Genomic DNA, 19271 nt, shown 5'->3' on the forward strand with positions numbered 1-19271 from the left:
TGCGAGTGTGTGTGTGCGAGTGTGAGTGTGTGTGTGTGTGTGAGTGTGAGTGTGTGTGTGTGTGTGAGTGTGAGTGTGTGTGTGTGAGTGTGTGTGTGTGTGAGTGTGTGTGTGTGAGTGTGTGAGTGTGAGTGTGTGAGTGTGTGAGTGTGTGTGTGTGAGTGTGAGTGTGTGTGTGTGTGAGTGTGTGAGTGTGAGTGTGTGTGTGTGAGTGTGTGTGTGTGAGTGTGAGTGTGTGTGTGCGAGTGTGAGTGTGTGTGTGTGAGTGTGTATGTGAGTGTGAGTGTGAGTGCGAGTGTGAGTGTGTGTGAGTGTGTGAGTGCGAGTGTGAGTGTGTGTGTGTGTGAGTGTGTGTGAGTGTGTGTGTGAGTGTGTGTGAACTGGGTGACGCCTGATAAAGCAATCCAGCCACTGCTAGAAGGGGTGCTCTCAGACAGCTCCTGCAGAGGCTGGGAAAGAGACCGCACTGACCACGTTTGTGACATGAATGCCGGCGACAATAATGAAGCTGTCGCATTTTCGGTGGAGATGGACATCACCCCGGTCCCTTCTCTTTGTCTCCTCCCCTCCTATCCACGTCCCCCGCAGCCAGCAAGACTCAGCTGTCCTCCCTCCCTGGCTATTCCAGACCGCACTGCCCTCTACCAGCCCAGAAACCACATAACATTTATTCTCCGTGAGTCCCCAGCACTTAACACTTCCTCAGGGCTCGCTGGTGGGCTCTGGGTAATTTTGGTCATCTTCGGATCGATTCAATGTGACCACTGCCGTTAATATTAAGAGCAGGATTATTTGGAAAGTACCCTAACATCAACCTCAATTGCTCGTGTCTTTGTTCCTCCCTATTCCCCAAACACCTTCCATTCATTGTTTGCTGTTCAAGTCATTTTCATCACATCCGATTCTTGGAGACCCTATATGGAGTTTTCTTGGCAAAAATCCTGGAATGGTTTGCCATTTCCTTCTTCAGCTCATTTTATAGATGAGGAAACAGAAACAAATGGGTGAAGTGACTTGCCCAGGATCACCCAGCTAACAAGGGTCTGAGGCTGGATTTGAGCTCAGGAAAACGAGGACTCCTGATTCCAGGTCTAGCATAGTCTGCACAGTGCTCACTTAGCCTTCACTAGGACCACACTCTAATTATTTGCATTTGTTCGCTTTTATTTTATCTATCTATATTTCAACAGATAATTATCTCTCCCGGTAGAACGTGAACCCTGTGAGTATAAATAGTGTTTCATTCTTTACTTTTGTATTCCTGTAGCCTCACACAAAATCTGACCCAAAGGAAAAGCTTGATGAATGTGTAGGGGTCAAAATCCCTGAGACCCAAGGCTCATCACCCTAAACAGCTTTAGTACGAAGACTAAAAACATGGCCAAGAAGGAACAATCCAGCTGATCTATCTGGCTGCTTCCTAAGACAGGATAAACAGGCAAAAATTGGCTAACTACTCTTGCAATAGTCGTCATCTCATTGATCAACATCAAAACCCCAAAACATACTATATGGTTCATGAAATGTAACCAGAAAGTCATTGACTTCCAGATAATGCCCATAAAACAGCTGTTTCTCAGAAAGGATCTCATCCAGTGTCATAATTGCAAGAGATAAATTCTATTGTTATACTTCCTTTACAGATGTGACCCTAGGAAAGGGTCACATAACTACTAAGTGCCTGAGTCAGAATTCAAACCCAGGGCTTTTCTGACTCCAAGCCAGATGCTCTCCTATATCAAATTATACCAAATTCCTACTATGTGCAAAGCAGTAAGTATTGGGAATATACACACACACACACACACACAAAGAAAAGAATAAATAAATAAATGAGCAAACAAACAAATAGATAAAAAGAGAAATAAATAAATGGATGAATGAATGAATAAACAAATAAATAAATAAATAGCCCCTGCCTCCAAAGGGAGGGAAGAGTTTGTGACTTAGGAAACTTAGATATAAATCCAAAACATATTCAAAGTAATTTCAGAAGGGAAGAGAGAGAACAAAAGCACCTGGGAGTGAAAGCGGTCCGGATGGGGGGATCAGGGACCCCCTATGGAAGGACTGCTTAACCCAAGCTCAATCTTACAGAAGCTGTTCTCAAACCCCGCAGGCTCAGAGCCTCTTTATACTCTTGAAAATCCCCAAGGACTCCCCAAACACCTTTGGTTTATATGGATTTTATCGATCTGCATTTATGAAAAACATCCTAGTATTATGACAGTACCTACTGCCACGCTATCTCCCAAATAACAAATCAGAAATGGAAAGCAGTTCCTAAACTTTTCTGTGTGGTCTAAACTTCTAGGCCTACGGAAGCCATCTCAGAATGGTGAGTTGTTTGTTTCTCAATTTATACTTAAAGGAAATGCTAAGTTTCATTTAGATTTCAGGCAAAATAAAGAAATCATTTTTTTTCCTTTCTAAATCAGAGATTTCCTGAAATCTGCTCTTAGACCCTGGTTAAGACCCAAGTCCTGTCTCCCCACAAAAGACCAGGCAGGATGGTTCTCAGAGAAAGCATCAAACATAAAAGGGCAGTTTGAAAGGTTTATTTATACCAACCGTTTTTAACCTGGAGTCTGGGAACTTATTTTGAGAATTGTATTTCAATTTAACTGGTTTCCTGTAATGACTGTGTATTTAAAATCAGCCAGAGTCAGGAATTCAGGTTAAGGGAAAAATCTTCAATATTTATTGAAGTGAAGAGGTGAATAAAGATTGTGATAGCAAATATAGGCAAGAAAGGTTGAGATAGCAATATGGACAGTTGTGACAGGAAGCCAGCTAACAGAGAGAGATGTGAGCTGAGCAAACCGTGGCAAGGCAATCCCAAAAGTCTCTCCTTCCCCTTCCTTTTCCACTCCCCTGCCTCCACCCACCAAAATCGTCATTTCCTATATAACACATCAGGACTTGCACAAAGAGTGGGCGGGGCCATTCTTTCTCCAAGCTTATATATAAATAGAATATGGTCCAATTACTATTTAGCCTCATGTGCTTGGGACCTCAGTGCATCAACTCAAGCCTCAGCCCATTACAATTTCCTTCAAAATTTTTTAATTTTAAGCATTCCGACAAGGGGGCCATAGACTTTACCGGATGATTGAAAAATGGATCCAATCCATGACCCCAAAATGGCTTACAGCTCCTGGTTAACATCATACTTTGGTTTTGGGATTTTTTAAGTGAAAAAAAGCATCATCCAGCTCATTTTCAGGATGGTGTTATTCACATGCCTTAGATCTAATAATAAAGGTAACAGAAGCATCAAAAAAAAATATTTTACTTGGTGGGTTATTCAAATGGCTACATTTTAATGTCATTTAAAAAAAATTTTTTAATGTACTCTGGCAAGTGCTACCTATTTCTTGTTCCCGGAGGATCCAGATGCTAGTATGAAGAACTTTGACAGGAGAGAATTCATTGCTTCCTGGGTGATTTCATGAGCCCAGAGATCATCATCATAATAAATAACATTTATAAAGCATTGTAAGATTGACAAAATATTTGCAAATTTCCCTTCACAACAGATGCTATTATCATGCTCATTTTACAGATGAGAAAAGTAAGACTGAAGGAGCGTCACACAGCTAGTAAGAGTCTGAAACTAGATTTGAACTGTCCAGCACTGTGGACAGAGCATTGGGCTGGAGTCAGGAGTCAGGAAGAGCCGAGTTCAAATCCTGTCTCAGACACTTTATCAGCCATATGATCTTGAGCAAATCCCTCAACCTCTTTTTCAGTTCCCTCATCTACAAAATAGGGGTAGTAGTAGCACTTAATTCCAGGGTTGTTGGGAGGATAAAATGTAATAGAATACATAAGGACTTAGCACAGGACCTGACACAGAACAGACACTTAAGAAAGGATTGTTTCCTTCCTTCCAGATAGAATAAATCTATTCCTTCTTCCACAGGACGCTTCAAATGGACACAGTTATCAGGGACTCCGAGTTATTTCTTTACTTCCATTTTATCATTTGGAAAATGAGGGGATAGAACAAGATAGTTTGCCTTTCTTCGTAGCCCTGGAACTTGGCAAATATGAAACACACGGTAAATGTTTTTTGACTTGACTGAATTGAGTGAACAAATGAATGAATAAAGGAATGAATTCTCAAGTCTCTTCTTGTTCTGAACCTCTAATTCCTATAGAATCCGACTGGCCTCTTTGGGATGAGAACCTTCGACGTGGCCTTCGTTAACATTAGCCCACTGAGCTAACCAACCACGGAATATTTTTCACCCTAAATTAAAAAGTGTGAATGTCAATGCAATTATGGTGACAGCTGATTCCTTCCTGCATATATTTTCACCCACGAAACTTTTCAGGATCTCTGAAAAACACCTAATAAATGCTGAATGAGATAAATCCTCCAAAGGTGACATCCTTCATGCCTTCTGCATCCAGAGGAAAAGGCATCCGAAACAGCCCCTGAGCTAGATCCCAGCTGTGACCCCAGATCAAGAAGCACTCACCCTGTTGTGAAACTTGGCACTGCGATAGGATTTGGGTGACAGATTGAACACTGTGTAATGGTCAGGATGCCTGGAATCCAAGAAGGTTCGGACATCTTCGATCTGATTCCTGAATCCTAGCTCAACTCCTTCTGCGGGGAAGGACATCACTAAGAGGGAAGAAGAAAAAATTCTGATAAACAGGACCATCCATCACGACTGGCAGCAGGTCAAAGCTACGTCCTTGCGGTCATAGGAAAATGAGAAACTCACCGATGATTCTGGAGGTAATGTAGGAAATGTCTAGTTCTCCCTTAGTATAACTAAGGACAAGAAAGAGAAAGATACCGTTAATAACTGGTCCAAAATTCACTAAAATAATCCACTTAGATTCTGCCTTCAAATCATTTGTCTCTGATAAAAGAATATCGAAAACAATCCCGAGAGACCCACTACACTTCCTTTCAACCTGCAGATGGATTTTGACCACCTTGACACATTTTCTCCGCCAAAGGAATCGTCCTTCTGCTGTCAACATCGATTCACTGAATAATCCTTTTTCCATAAGTGTCCCATCTACAATGCCCCAAAGCTAGCTCCTCATTTCCCTTTTAGATGTCACTCCACAAACACGTGATATTCCAGAAGAGAGAAGAGTTGAATACTCATTAGGAACCATGTTCCAGTCTCACAATCTGGACAGAAATAACTCAAGATGGCGAGCCCCGAGAAATGGCAGACTTGGAACAGAAAGGTACATTTGGACCTAATGGCAAGTACACTCGACTCCAGTCGTGTCAAAAGAGCTGTACTATCTCCCTCCCACCTGCCTTCAACTCTCCCCACTCACATCCCTCCACATTCCCTAACAGGGCTGCATGGCTCCACACAGGGGCAGCTAGCTTACAGAGTCCCATCCCTTTTGTTCAGGGCGGTTATTTCTGTTTCTATCCCCTCCCTCTCCCAACCGAACTTGAAGTTCGATTTTTGGGTGGGGAAGGATCGTGGCTTCAATTTCCTGTGAAGATACACAAATCAACCCCAATAGCTCTGTGAGTGTTAATAAGTCATTTGACTCATCTGGACTTGATTTCCTCATCTATGAAATGAAGAGCTTATAAAATTCAATGGTCTCAGAGGTCTCCTTCCAGCCTGACACACCAAAAGGACTGGGAGTGTGCCAAATGAGGAAACTTTCCACCAATCTGGGTCATCATTTTCTCTGTAACTGATCATCTCAGAGAGTTTTTATGATGTGTTTTTCATCACTAACTTTTTTTGTTATTTGAGTTGCTTTTATTATAAAGTATTTAAACAAAATAAGTTTTTTTTTGTGTTGTTTGTTTGTTTTGGCTTTTATTTTTTTTGACACTAACTTATTTACAAGGCACTTAAGCTAAGCCCTGGAAATACAAAGAAAAAGTCAAAACCAGTTCTTTCCCTCAAGGAGCTTTCACGCTAATGGTAAAAATCACATATATATTAACTAAATGCATACAAGATACACAGAGAGTAGAAAAAGGAACCTCATGGAGGCAGCTACCAGCAAGAAAAGACCCAAAGACAGGCCTGAATAGAACAGACACTATTTAACCTGCCAAGATTAAGCCTGGTCCACTCTTACTTCACTTTTACTCCTGAGTTCTCTAGCTCTCTGACACGGTCCATCAGTCTTTTCGCAGTAAGTTTCTCCCAGACGGAGCCACATGTTATCTCATTTTCTCTGCCCCAACAATGGCGCCCTTCGATCTTGTTTGGGAAGTTTCTACTTTGTATTCAGTCTACTCAGCGGCGATGGTCTTCACACTTCAGTCTTCCCCTTTGATGTTTTCCCCAAAGAGATACTGCCCATGCTTATCTATCTGATCATTATCTTATTTCTTTCTTTTTTCCACAGACATCATTTCAAATCTCGATCTCTATTTCCTCCTCATGAGGCTCACATTTCCCACTGCCTAATAAGTCTGTTTTACTTTCCCATCAAGTTCAAGGAACTTCCCATCAAGATTCTCTTCCAATATGAGGATTTTTTAAAAATTACCTCATTGACAACAAAGCTCATTCTTCCATACCAAAGTTTCTTAAACTATGAGTTTTGACCCCACGTGGGATTATATAACTGAATGTTGGAGTCACAAAAATGTGGCAATGGTAAAAGATATCCCATATTCCACCAAGATTTAATTCTTTATGTAAATACAAAAAAAGCCTATCTATCTCATTAGTATGTAAATTTGATTTCATCTTTAAAATAAATGATAAAATTATATGTATACCAAAGAATTGTTTTAAAATCAATTTCTTTATGACTCGTTATCAGTAGATATTTGATTTGCTTACCTATTTTATGTATCTATATAGCTGAGGTCCAGTAAAAATGTTTCAGGTGAAAAGGGATCAGGAGTGGAAAAAATTTAAGAAGTCCTGCTCTAAACAATTCTGATAAGTCTTTTTCGTTGTTCAATCATTTCAGTCACGTTAGCTCTTTGATGGCCTTTGGGGATTTGTTGGCAAAGGCATTGGAGTGGTTCCTTTTCCAGCTCATTTTACAAATGAGGTAATGGAGACAAATAGGACTAAGTGACTTGCTCGGGGTCACACGGCTAATAAATGTCTCAGACCCTATTTGAACTCAGTTCTTTCTGACTCCAGGTGATGTTCTATCCACTATGTTGCCCCTGGGGAGTCATCAAGTCTATCCAAACTATCAGTACTTGAGCTTTACTTTTTAACAAAAAGATCCCATTAAGCATCTAGTATGATTTCTTAACATAATTCCATATGTGCTTATGGACTGAGTGCATGATGAAAATCACAGAATAATGGATAGGATGCTGGTCTTGGAGTTAAGGAGACTAGGAATAAAATTCCACTACAGGAATTTCTTAGCTGTGTGACCCTGGGCAAGTCACTTAAAATATTTCTGAAGTTTTTATTTACTTATCTGTAAAGTGGGGAGCTTAGAGTCAATAATCTCTAAGGTCCCTTTTGAGCCCGGCACACAGAAGGGATAGGGACAAGTTCTGGGATTTCACTGGCATATGAAATTCCCTGGGGAAGAAAATCCCTTCATTTCCTTCAATGTAACTTGGAATCTTAGAGCATTATCTAGAACCCAGCTTCTTAAGCTGTGGGTTGTTATCTCATATGGGGGTCTTGTCATTAAAGGTGGGGTTGTGAAATTACAATTTGTTATTAGTAAATGTTTGTTTTGTATACCTATGTTATATGCCTACGTAAAAATTTCTTGGGTGAAAAGGGATTGTGTATGGAAAAAGTTTAAGAAGCCTTGGTCTATTTGCCAGAAACAGCCCTCAGTCTGTTCTCAATAAATGCTTGTTGTTTCATCAAAAACTACCTCCAAATGCCAAAGCCCAGATCTCCCCTGCTGTTCCTAATAATGTCTGTTACTGCTCTAGAGAAAAATGTCGCTAAAAATCACTAACAAATGAAATGAGTTTGCCTTCGAACCAAAAAGTGGCTAAAACTCCCCTACGGAAAAGGATCAAGAAGGCATAATGGCAAAAAACCAAGAAGGGGAACATAAGCCAGGTCCACCTCAAATAGAACTGGAGACCCCAACAATTGCTCACTGACTTAGCCAATCACAGATTAACATTATCTAGTCTTATTTGGGGAAATTTTGGGGGGAAACTGTTATTTTGGGAAATATTTCCCAAGTCGATTTTAATTGAATTTGGCACTCGGGAGTCTCACAAGCCCTCTAGTCGATGTTTCAGATTTGATACTGTTAAAGTAGACAATGGGGAAAACTACAAAGAATGCTCATTCCTTCCTTCCTTCATTCATTTATTTATCTATTTGTCTGTCTGTGTGTTTATTTGTTTGTTTGTTTGTTTAGCTAAGACAACTGGGGTAAGTGACTTTCTGGGGATCACACAGCTAGGAAGTGTTCAATGTCTGAGGGAAGATTTGAATTCAGGTCCTCCTGACTTCAGGGTTGATGCTCTAATCACTGAGCCACCCAGCTGCCCCAAGAATGCTCCTTCTTATTCTGCAGAAGAACATGTCAGTCAGTGACTTTCTTCCCCTTTGTCCAAACCTAAAAATTCATCGAATATGATCTAACGCAGTGAGGAAATTCCCTATGACAATGTGGATTTGGAGACTTAGAGTCTTGGAGAGCCAGTGGAGACACCAAGAATTTCAACGAGATGACCAGGCACTTGGAGCCAGGTCTTCCCGAGTCTCCCTCGGGGTATCCAGTCACGTTGCCATTTCAAACCTGACATCACTCAGCAGGAAAGGTTCTTGGCCACTGATCCCTTGTAACCGTACCATAAATGCAGCTGTCTTTGAGCAAAACAAACGCTAAGAGGTTTTGTTTTAGTTACCCGCCTCACGACCCAGAAAGGTTTGTTTAAGTACAGAAAAGACAAGGTTCGTACCTGGCAACGGACTGCATGACTTTGGAAGACGTGTCCTTGATGGTGTCTTTGAGGTTGTCCTTTAGGTTGCTAAAGAGTCGTCCCGCACCTCCTTTGACCATGTCAAGCAGACCTCCACCATAATTGGATTCCATGTCTGGAGATGAGGCACCTGGGAAAGGGAAAACAGAAAAGGAAATCAAATTGAGTTCAAAACAAGACAAAACCAAGCCAGACATTCAGATTGGGACTCCGTCTTCTTTGTTTCAGGAAGAACCTATTACAGCTGACCCTATAAGAAGCATGCTTAAAGATATAGCACCAGGAGGATATCCTAGCGACTGCTGCACTAAGTGTCCCTATCGAGTGCCAAACCACGCACTCCACTGCTATATGTTGCTGGAGACATTGCTCCTGCCAGAAGCCTCCAGTGGGTTTAAAGAGGGACTGGAGATCATGGGAAAGTACAAAGGACAGTATTGCTCTAGCACTGATCCCACCAGGTGCTCACGCCCTTACCCTAGTTATAAGGACAGAACTACTTCTTCCCTGAAATAGCAACTTCCAGCACCCACAGTCTGCTTTCAGTCAGTCCTAGAAAGAACAAGAATAAAAGTCCCCACTCACACTATTCTCCTAACCTTTTTTCACCTCATTGCACTGAGCTGGGGTTTTTCCGATGTCTCCACCAAACCCCCAAAATCTAATTCCTGGAAAATCTTCTTCATCCTTCAAGATCACCTGTGATCTATCACTAGCCTCTCTCCCTCTCATTGGAAAATGGGACCACCAGCCCCCAATCTCTATAAAGGAAGGAGTTCAACTCAGATATCTTCTCATTTCTTACTTGAATGTCCTGCTCTGGGATTTCTCTGACTTCTCCCACCATGCAAAGTCAGATTGTCTTTGAAGATAGGGGTTTGCCTTTTGGTGGAGGGGGAGGACGCTATTAGTATCCCCGGCACAATACCTTGCACATAGTAAGTGCTTAATAAATGTTTATTGACTGAGAGACTATTACCCTGACTGCTACCCAACACTCCCCACTCATCCCTTCTCATTTATTGCTCTCTTCCACTGTTACCATAGAAAGACGCACTCATAAATCATGTTCACAGATCCCAGCCATCATTAGATTCAATAGGTAGCCAAGCCCAGGTTCATAGAGTCACCCTCCCTTCACAACTCTGATTAAACTATCATAAAACCGGTGTGAGAAAGTGCAAGAGGATATAAATAGGTTTAGCTCAATAAGAGTGGAGAGAATGATTCCGAGATTTGTTCTCATGGGATGTGATATATTGCTATAATCGTGTCAAAATTATTCCCAAGTCGGAAGGCAAATTTGGTCATCATTTCTAATATGGTGATTACTAAATCTGGGCATGGGGAGGGGAAACAGGGAGAGCTATTTTGCACTTGCTCATCTCCAACAAAAGTCCCATTTCCAATTAGGACTCCCTCCCCAATAGCATTGTTCTAAAGCTGACACCAGATTGATGATCTAGGGTGCTTTCCTCTTCTCTATTACATTTCAGAATAGAATTTTAAGGCAGAGAACTATTAAAAGACATAAATATCTCCGGTGATCTATAAATCAAATGCTTGCATCCCTCAAACTGAACTGAGGCCATTAGAGCTCCTGTTGGATTTGAAATGACCACCAGAATCCATTTGTTATCTTGATATGGTCGAATTATAGAAAATGGATTAGGACACAAAGTATAATAAGAATGTTGTTATATTTTTGAACTAATGTTTTTTTTTAAAATGGGCACGCATACTGTTCCAGATCAGATCCATGAAAAGAAAAACAGCTAGAAGTGTGTGTTTTAAAGCCAGTCTTGCTGTGCAAATAGAGTGAGGAAAAATTTTTTTAAATAATAGATTTTAATTTTCAAAAACATACTTTTCAACATTCGCCCTTGTAAAACTTTGTACTCCAAAATTTTCTCCCTCCTTTCCCCCCACTCCCTCCCCAAGACAGCAAATAATCCAATATATGCTAAACATGTGCAATTCTTCTATACATATTTCCACATTTACCATGCTGCACAAGAAAAATCACATCAAAAAGAAAAAAAATTGAGAAAGAAAGAAAGACAAATTTCCATAAAGGGATACAGAATTTTTAAAATACATGTAAGTAAAAACAAGAACTGTGTTCTCAGTTTGCCTGGGAAAAGCTTCGCCTAAACTGGTAGAGGCTGTATTTTCATGTAAATATATTTACTTCCTAAATGCTTTGACAAAGCTAAATCAGACCTGCAGTAGTGCTGAGAATGTGGAATGATCAATATGCTCACTAGATACACTCCTTTTCCCATCATGAGTTTGAATTAATACAGGGCAAAAGGCACAAATAGGTCACTTTCCAAAGAAGAGATGCAACCCATCAACAACCATATAAAAATGATCTACATCACTGCCCATAAAAATGCTAATTACAACTTTGAGGTATATCCTCTCATCATCAGATTGAAAAAAGATGAGAAAACAGGAGAGTGGCAATTATTGAAAAGACAGGTATGCTAATATCCTGGATCTGTTTTGTTTTTTCTGGCTAATTTGTTACAGGTAATGAGGGCTTCTATTAGGGAGGGAGAGTTGGGGAAGGAGAATGGATGAATGATAATAGTGATATTAAAAAAATAAGAGAGAGAAAGAGAGTCAGTCATGAAACATTCTGAAATGTACACAAGACAAGAGGAGGCAGTTCAGAATGGGAGAGAACCAAGCACGGTAGTAATGCTGTTACTACCATGTTCAATAATAAGAACTTTGGGGGGAAAAAACCTGCCTATGATAAACACTGTCAATTTCATTTATAATCCCGGGTTTTTGGTATCCTTTGTATATTGAAATGTTTATTTTTATTTTTATTTTTAAAAAGAAAATGCTTACTGGTGGAGTTGTGAAATGATCTGACCAATTTGGAGAGGAATTTGGAGCTATGCCCAAAGGACTATCAAGCTGTACACCCTTTGATCCAGCAGTGTCTCTACTGGATCTGTATCCCAAAGGGATCAGAAAAAAGGGAGAAGGTCCTATGTGTGCAGAAATGCTTGTAGCGGCCTTTTTGTTGTAGTAAGGAACTGGAAACTCAGTTGGAGAATGGCTAAGTTATGGTATATGAATGTTGTGGAATATTGTTGTTCTTTAAGAAATGACAAGCTGGCTGATTTCAGAAAAGCCTGAAAAGACTTACAGGAACTGATACTAAGTGAAGTGAGCAGAACCAAGAGAACATCATACACAGTAACAACCTTATGTGATGATCAACTGTGGTGGGCGTGGCTCTTCTCAACAATTCAGTGATTCAAGGCAATTCCTATAGATTCAGGATAGAAATATCATCTATATGCAGAGAGAGAGAACTATGGAGACTGAACATGGATCAAACTATAATATTTGCACCTTTGTTTGTTTCCTTCTTTCTCGTGTTTTTTTTTCCTTTTTGATCTGATTTTTCTTGCACAATATGACAAATATGAAAATGTTTAAAAGAACTGTACCTATTTATCCTTTATCAGATTGCTTGCTGTCTTAGGGAAGGAGGAGGTAGGGGAGAGAGGAAGAAAAATTTGCAACACAGTCTTACAAAAATCAATGTTGAAAATTAGATGTATTTGGAAAAATAAAATATTATTAATTTTTTTTAAAAAGAAAATATTAATGAGGGGGAAAATAGATGTTCTAAATATCTACAATGAAGAAAGTTCAGTGACATTATCCCTTAAGGCAAATATCTGTATCCCTTGTCAACTAATCTTATCAATTTGAGTTCTAAGACAGAAGAGAGCAATTTCAGAAAGCTGTCCCAGACATTTACCCCCATTAACTAAAGGTTCCCTCATATCCTTGTTTTCCTCTAACGAGAAAATATCTCACCCCTTTGTTTCCCCTGCAACTGGAACTCCAGAAGACTGAAAGGCAGTATACATATCAAACACAGGACACTGAATTCTGAGTATGAAGGATCTAAATTACAAGGTCCTGATCCGATGTCTTGACCTCTCTGAATTTCAGTATCCTCATTTGTAAGATGTAAAGATTAAAGTTGGTGACTTTTTAAGATTCCATCTCTAGACCAATAACTTTATAATTTCCTTCATCCCTTGTTCAGTTCATCTAAATGTCCATCCAGCCCCAGATGATAGATCAATCAATAAGTATTTGTTACGGTCTTAGGACATTAAGTGCTGGGGATACAAAGAAAGGCAAAACTTGGTTGCTGCCTTTAAAGAGTTTACATTCTAATAATTTGCAAATAATTAGGGATATACAAGACAATGTCAGAGGACATTAGAAAGGTGGGGAGGAATGACCTTCTGGAAAGTGGATTTACGCTGAATCTTGAAGCCAGGGTACTAAGAGGTAGAGGTGAAGAAGTGAAGTATTCCAAGCTGGCATAAAGACACAGAGATGAGAGACAGGATGCCAGAACAGCAGGGAAGGCAGTGCAGCTGGATCATATAATATGTGAAAAAGTGCAAAATATATTGAAAAAGTAGAGGAAGAACTTTAAGAGCCAAACTGAGACATTTATATTTGATCTTGGAGAAAATAAAGAGTCCTTTTTTGTCATATTAGCCACACTGATAGGCTTGAATTGGTTTCTCAGGGTTATTTTAATTTGTATTTTCTCTGAGCAAGAATAAGTTAGAATTTTTTATATGACTATAGATAACTTTGATTTCTTTGAAAACAAGTTGTTCATATCCTTTGATCATTCCTTTCAATTTTCCGCTTTCATTGTAATTTTGGTTGCATTGTTTTGTTGGTGAAAAAATTTTAAATTTTATATAATCAAAATCATTTATTTTATAATGCCCTCTAGATATTCTTTGGTCTTAATTCTTGCCTTATCCATTAATTGAAAGGTAAACTATTCCATGCGCTCTTAATTTGCTGATGGTGTCATTATTTATGGATAAATAATACACTCATTTTGACCTTAACTTGGTATATGATAAGGTGTTGGTCAGACCTACATTTTAAAAAAATTACATTGACAGTTGAGTGGAGATGGAATTAGACTGAGAAGAGATTTAATAGAGAGAGAAGGGTTAAAGAGTCCAATAAGAGGTGATTGAGGTCTGGACTATTTTTGTGTGAGTGAAAAATTGTGAATACATAAGAAAGAAATCATAAAGGCAAAAAGAACAAAATTTTGCCTTATAGATGATGTGTAGTTTAATGTGACTGAGTAGAGGAGACTTGAGACTATAAATCCAAGTGACTAGGAGAACGTAGGTACCCTGGACAGCAACAGGACACTTGAAAGCAGGAGAGTAGGATGGAAAAGATGAGCTCTGTTTTGAGGATTTTTATTTTGAGCTGCTCACAGGGCAACATTTTTTGAGAAGTATAAAAGACAGTTGATAATGTACATCTGGAGTTCATAAAGGAGTCAGGGCTGAATATACAGATGTGGGAATCATCTCCATAGATAACTAAATCCTTGGGAGCTGATGAGATCACCAAGAAAGGGGGGGGAGGGGAAAGGCAGTCTAGGAAAGAGTCATGAGGAACCCCCACAGTTCCTGAAAAGCCCACAAATAGAACCCAGAAAGCGTATCCTAATGGATAAAAACAAACAGGGGAGAGCAATGTCATAAAAACCTAAAATGGAACGAGAATTCAGGAGGAGATAGTAATCATCAATGTCATAGTCTGCAAGGAGGTCAAGATGGATGAAGACTGTGAAAAGAACATTAGGTTAACAATGAGGAGAACACTGTGGACTTTGGAGAGGGAAATTTCAATTGAATGATGAGGACAGAAGCCCAGCTGCAGAGGAATCAGAAGCAAGTAAGAGATGAAGAAATGAATGCATCAATTGTAGACATCTTTCCCAAAGATTTTTGCCGAGAAGAAGAAAACAATTTGACTACAGCTAACAGGGACAATCAGATCAGGCAAAAATTTTTTCAAAGCATGGAGGAGAAGAGGAAGGTAGGTAAGTAGCAAGGAAGAAATCCATAGAAAGGGAGAGATTAAAAATTAGAAAGAGCAGAGATAATAAGAGAAATCTGTTGGAGTGGATGGAATGAAGTGAGACCGAGGATATTTGTAGAGAGATTTACTGTGACAAAGAGAAGGACAACCTCTTAATCAAAGGCCAAGAGGAGGTCAAGATGGAGTGTAAATATGGCTGAGTAACATGAAATGAAAAGAGGAGAAGTTTTAGGCAAATGGACTTCATTTGGGGGGAAGAAGGTAAAAGATGAGGCAAGACTCTTAGCTGGAGGGTGAGGAGAGAATGCTGGAGGAAGCATGAGGGAAAAAAATGGTTGAAATAGCTATAATGGTGAGATAAATAATATATTCATTAGGGAAGGGTAAAAAAGATTACTTGGGTGTAATGAACTTAAATTTGTACTGAACCCAAATGGTGCAATTTCATGATTTTCTATAAATCATACAGGTTTTACCTTCATGCAATCAATTAGAAGGCATGACTTCGATCCCCTTCTCAGAAGAAGCAACCCCTTAAAGTCAAGCCCACTGAAGTATGGGGTGGGAGAGACTAATGAGAAAAATAGAAGGAAAGGATAAGAGAGACATAACCATAATGGCTCTTCAAGAACTGCCTTTGAAAACAAAAACTGCCTTTGAGAGCACTTGCTTACTTGGTATTTTCTCTGGTCCAGTTTCAACCTTCCCCTAGCCCCATTGCCAAAATCACCTCTACCTTCCCTTACCATGAGAACGTTTGCTTTGTGATTGGTTCATTTCAGCCCCATACTCTCCATTTACCAAATCTATTCTTTGTCCATTGGTCTAACCAGCTGTAATTAGCTAGTTTACTTCTACCTGTCAGCTAGGGGGCTCTAACATGTCAAGGCAAAGTCAATCTACCCTAAGTAACTGCTGATTTAAAAATAAACAGCCTACACTCACACTATACATTTAGTGTCTAAAAGCATCAGCCTAAGGTCCCCAGATCAGAGATGATTTTTATCTGTACTTTGAAAGAGATGATTTCCATGCTTGGAATGTTCTTCATCACCTCCACCTCCAGGTTTCCTCCAAGCCTCAGCTCACATCCCACCTTCTTTCCCAGTACTGACTTGTTTACTCCCCAACCAGATTGCGAGCAGCACGAGGACAACCTTTGCCTTTCTTTGGATATACCTCCATGCTTAGTACAAAACACTTAAAAATGCTTTTTGAATGACTGACATCCAGAGGAGCAAAAAAATTGGTATATATCAGAAAAGAAATCTGATCTCGAGCTTGGTAGGATAAACATCAATAGCCTTTTTGGAGCTCTTTTTAAGTGCTGTCTAATGCAATGACTTTCCATCTTAATACAGCTTAGAAATTGTTCTTTGTCCAATGAACTTCTGATCTGACCTTAACTGGACTCATATGACTAGGCTGGGACAAATTAGATTGGCTCCATTTCAAATAGATCACCATCAGCTTTTATGTCTACAGAACTTCAGTAAGCAATATAGGGGAAATAAACAAACAAAAAAGGGATAACACATTATTGCCCCTGATCTCTTCTCACAGATATAGGTCCCTCAATCAGGAAGTAATTATGAAGCGCCTACTATGGCTTAGGCACTGTGCCTCAGTTCCTGACCACTCAGACAATACATAAAAATAATATACAAGGATAAATATAGTGAGAGGGAATCATAGGTATATTTAAAGTATCATTCAATGACTTAGGAATAGTTCTTTTGAGACAGAACTTTCAGAATCAGAAAGGATCTCAATACAAAGTAGATTTTTAAAAAGCATCATTACAACTTTAACATATTTAACATATATTGGTCTGCCTGCCATCTGGGGGAGAAGGTGGGGCAAAGGAGGGGAAAAATTGGATCAAAAGGTTTTACAATTGTCAACGCTGAAAAATTACCCATCATATATCTTGTAAATAAAAAGCTATAATAAAAAAGCATCATTGCATAAGAAGCATGATATGAAGGAAAGAGCACTGACCGAGAGAAGACTGGGTTCAGATATAATCTCTGATATATCTGTGACCCCTGACAATCACCTACTCAGGACTCAGTTCCCTCATTTGTAAAACTGAGAATGAGTAAAGAGATGGGACCCGAGGTCTCTTTTCAACTGTCAATCTATGATTTATGATGTTCTATCCTACAATATAATACAATATAATGTGATATGATATAAACTTTATTTGAGGGTTTCCATTGAAAGGAAATTCACAATGTAAGGAAGCAAATCACTCTATTTTAGGGCAGCTCTTATTGTCAGAAAGTTTTTTCTTAAATCAAGTCTTAATTTGTCTCTTTACCATTTCCATAGATTGCTTCTAGATCTGGAATAAGAAAAGCTCCTCTAACCTATTTTTCAAATGATAGTCCTTCAAATTCTCACCAACATCAAGTTCTAGTGCCTCAATTCTCCTTTAAGATAGATATCTCTCTGAGTCCACATGTTCTCCAGATTCTCCTAACCTTCTTGAAATGCAGCACGACTTAGAGAATAACAGCATCCCCCAAAAAGCAGACTAAACAAAGAGGACTTAAATATTGTGCTTTCCCTTGACCCAGCATTCACTAACTTCTGGTTTCCTTGGCTCCAGACTTGCTATGACATGGATTCACAGAGTGACTTTTCCATCATAGCCTGCAGAGAGTAATTAAGCCCTTCCCAAAAGCCCTCTGAAAGTAGGGCTTTCTTTCTTTTCCATTTAACAGTTAGAAGAGGGCCAAGAGCTTTCCAGGAACATTGTTCAATATCTTAGTGTACTTAAGGGATGTGTGACATGGTTTTGTGACAATACCAAATGAGGCTCGTCTCTGATGTAATTACCTAGGAGGATTGAGTATGTGAAATACCTGGAAGAGATGAGAGCAGGTGACTCTTTTTATAGTGTGAGCCGAAGCCATAACAAAAATATCTGTTATCTCCAGGGGGTAGCTCCTCCTCTACCCTCAAAGAAACAGATCCACAGGGCATCCTATTGACTCATGCCACTTGTCATTGTGAGTTATAGTTCCATAGGACTCAAGATGGGCCAGTTTGGGGAATGATTAATGAACCAAACTTGAGCAAAACAATAGAGTGAGTCCAATTAATATTCTCTACCACTCCAAGGCCATTTGCTCTTTTTCCTTTTAAAACCAAGCAGCTAACAAGTCTCTTCCTGGATTGTACCAGAATGAGGGGCCCAAGACCACAAATGCCAATCAGGTCCTTACGTGTTGCCCAATGTCCCCCGATGCTTCCTTGGCTACAGGACAAAAGGTGTCGGGGTGAAAACTAGCATTTTGGGACAGAAGGGATAATCACGAAGAATTATAGAATGCTCTTGATCTTTATTCTTCTCAATAATTAGAGAAATGACTTACAATAACCTATCATGATAATTTAGCTTGGCTTAAAATTAAGTACTATTGAAAGCACTTTGCAAGGCTTAAAGTGCTTAAATAAATGTAGTAGTAGTAGTAGTAGTAAACAGTAGTAGTTGTTGTTGTTATAATGTAGGGGCAATATAATGCACTTTAAGGTCTGTGTGATTCTGTACCCTGCATCTTTAGGAAGCGTATTTTACATGAAAGGTTATGAGTTCAATCACAATTGCTTTGAACCCCCACTTAGGAAAAAGTGGGCTGTAAGTAGAAATTGGGCTCAGTTAATCTCTGATCACATGTGTGATGGGCAAAATTCAGTTACTGAAAATGCTTGGAAAATGAAATCAGATTAGATTAGACTATAGTGTTTGTGTATAAACAGACATGAGTTGGTTCTTTAAGGAAAAAGCAAAGCTTTTCAGGTCTACATTAGTCTACATGCTAATGGGAGAGAAGACATATATGGAAAGCTTATTTGGAAGGCCACATGGTCCTTTGGGACAAAGCAAAGTAGATGCTGGTGCTTCATCTTTGATGTCATTTTCACGTCTTGGATGTTGAGACACGGGACAAAGCCCAAGACTTTAGTGGTAAGAATTTTCTGTTCTAGGTCTTTATTAGGTGTGAATATAGCACCTGCAGGAGCAGTTCCCGGGCTACATCTACACAGGGGCTGCTTCCCAGGATGATGACGAAGGGCACTGGGATGGAAACACGACCGTTCCCAAGCTTCCTGAGTTCAAGGTTCTGGACTGTGTCTATTGTGATCCGAGGGGAGATAGTGATCAAGGTGATAGATGATTTGAGCAGCCTGGCACATACTGCCTACTGTCTCTCCCTCAGGGCCCTTGGCTACTTCAGCCAAGTTGGGATGCCTTCTCTGTGAATGGCAGTCCATTGGCAGTCAGTGTGGATGCCTGGCCCTTTCCCCACAAGAATTGCTTCTCCGGATAAAAACTATGAGAGTTGGGTTACAAGCCAGACTGATGATCTAGGGCGGGGGACTCTTATGATTATCCATCCGCTAGTGGCAGTTGGTCAGTAATTGTCACTTGTGTAATGAGGAAAGA

At 39.7% G+C, this 19271-nt stretch overlaps 1 protein-coding gene across 3 annotated transcripts in view; it reads right to left on the reverse strand.

The window, feature by feature from the left end:
- Positions 1–19271, reverse strand: part of DNAJC6 (DnaJ heat shock protein family (Hsp40) member C6) — a 163930-nt gene that overhangs the window by 56153 nt on the left and 88506 nt on the right. For all 3 annotated transcript variants that reach the window (XM_051999494.1, XM_051999493.1, XM_051999492.1), the window contains 3 exons: positions 8876–9026; positions 4740–4789; positions 4488–4636 (listed from right to left, as the gene is read on the reverse strand). In XM_051999494.1, the coding sequence (XP_051855454.1) occupies positions 4488–4636; positions 4740–4789; positions 8876–9026 (350 nt within the window). The remainder of the gene's footprint in view (positions 1–4487; positions 4637–4739; positions 4790–8875; positions 9027–19271) is intronic.

The sequence above is a fragment of the Antechinus flavipes genome, chromosome 4, assembly GCF_016432865.1.
Source record: "Antechinus flavipes isolate AdamAnt ecotype Samford, QLD, Australia chromosome 4, AdamAnt_v2, whole genome shotgun sequence".
Classification (NCBI taxonomy): Eukaryota; Metazoa; Chordata; class Mammalia; order Dasyuromorphia; family Dasyuridae; genus Antechinus; species Antechinus flavipes.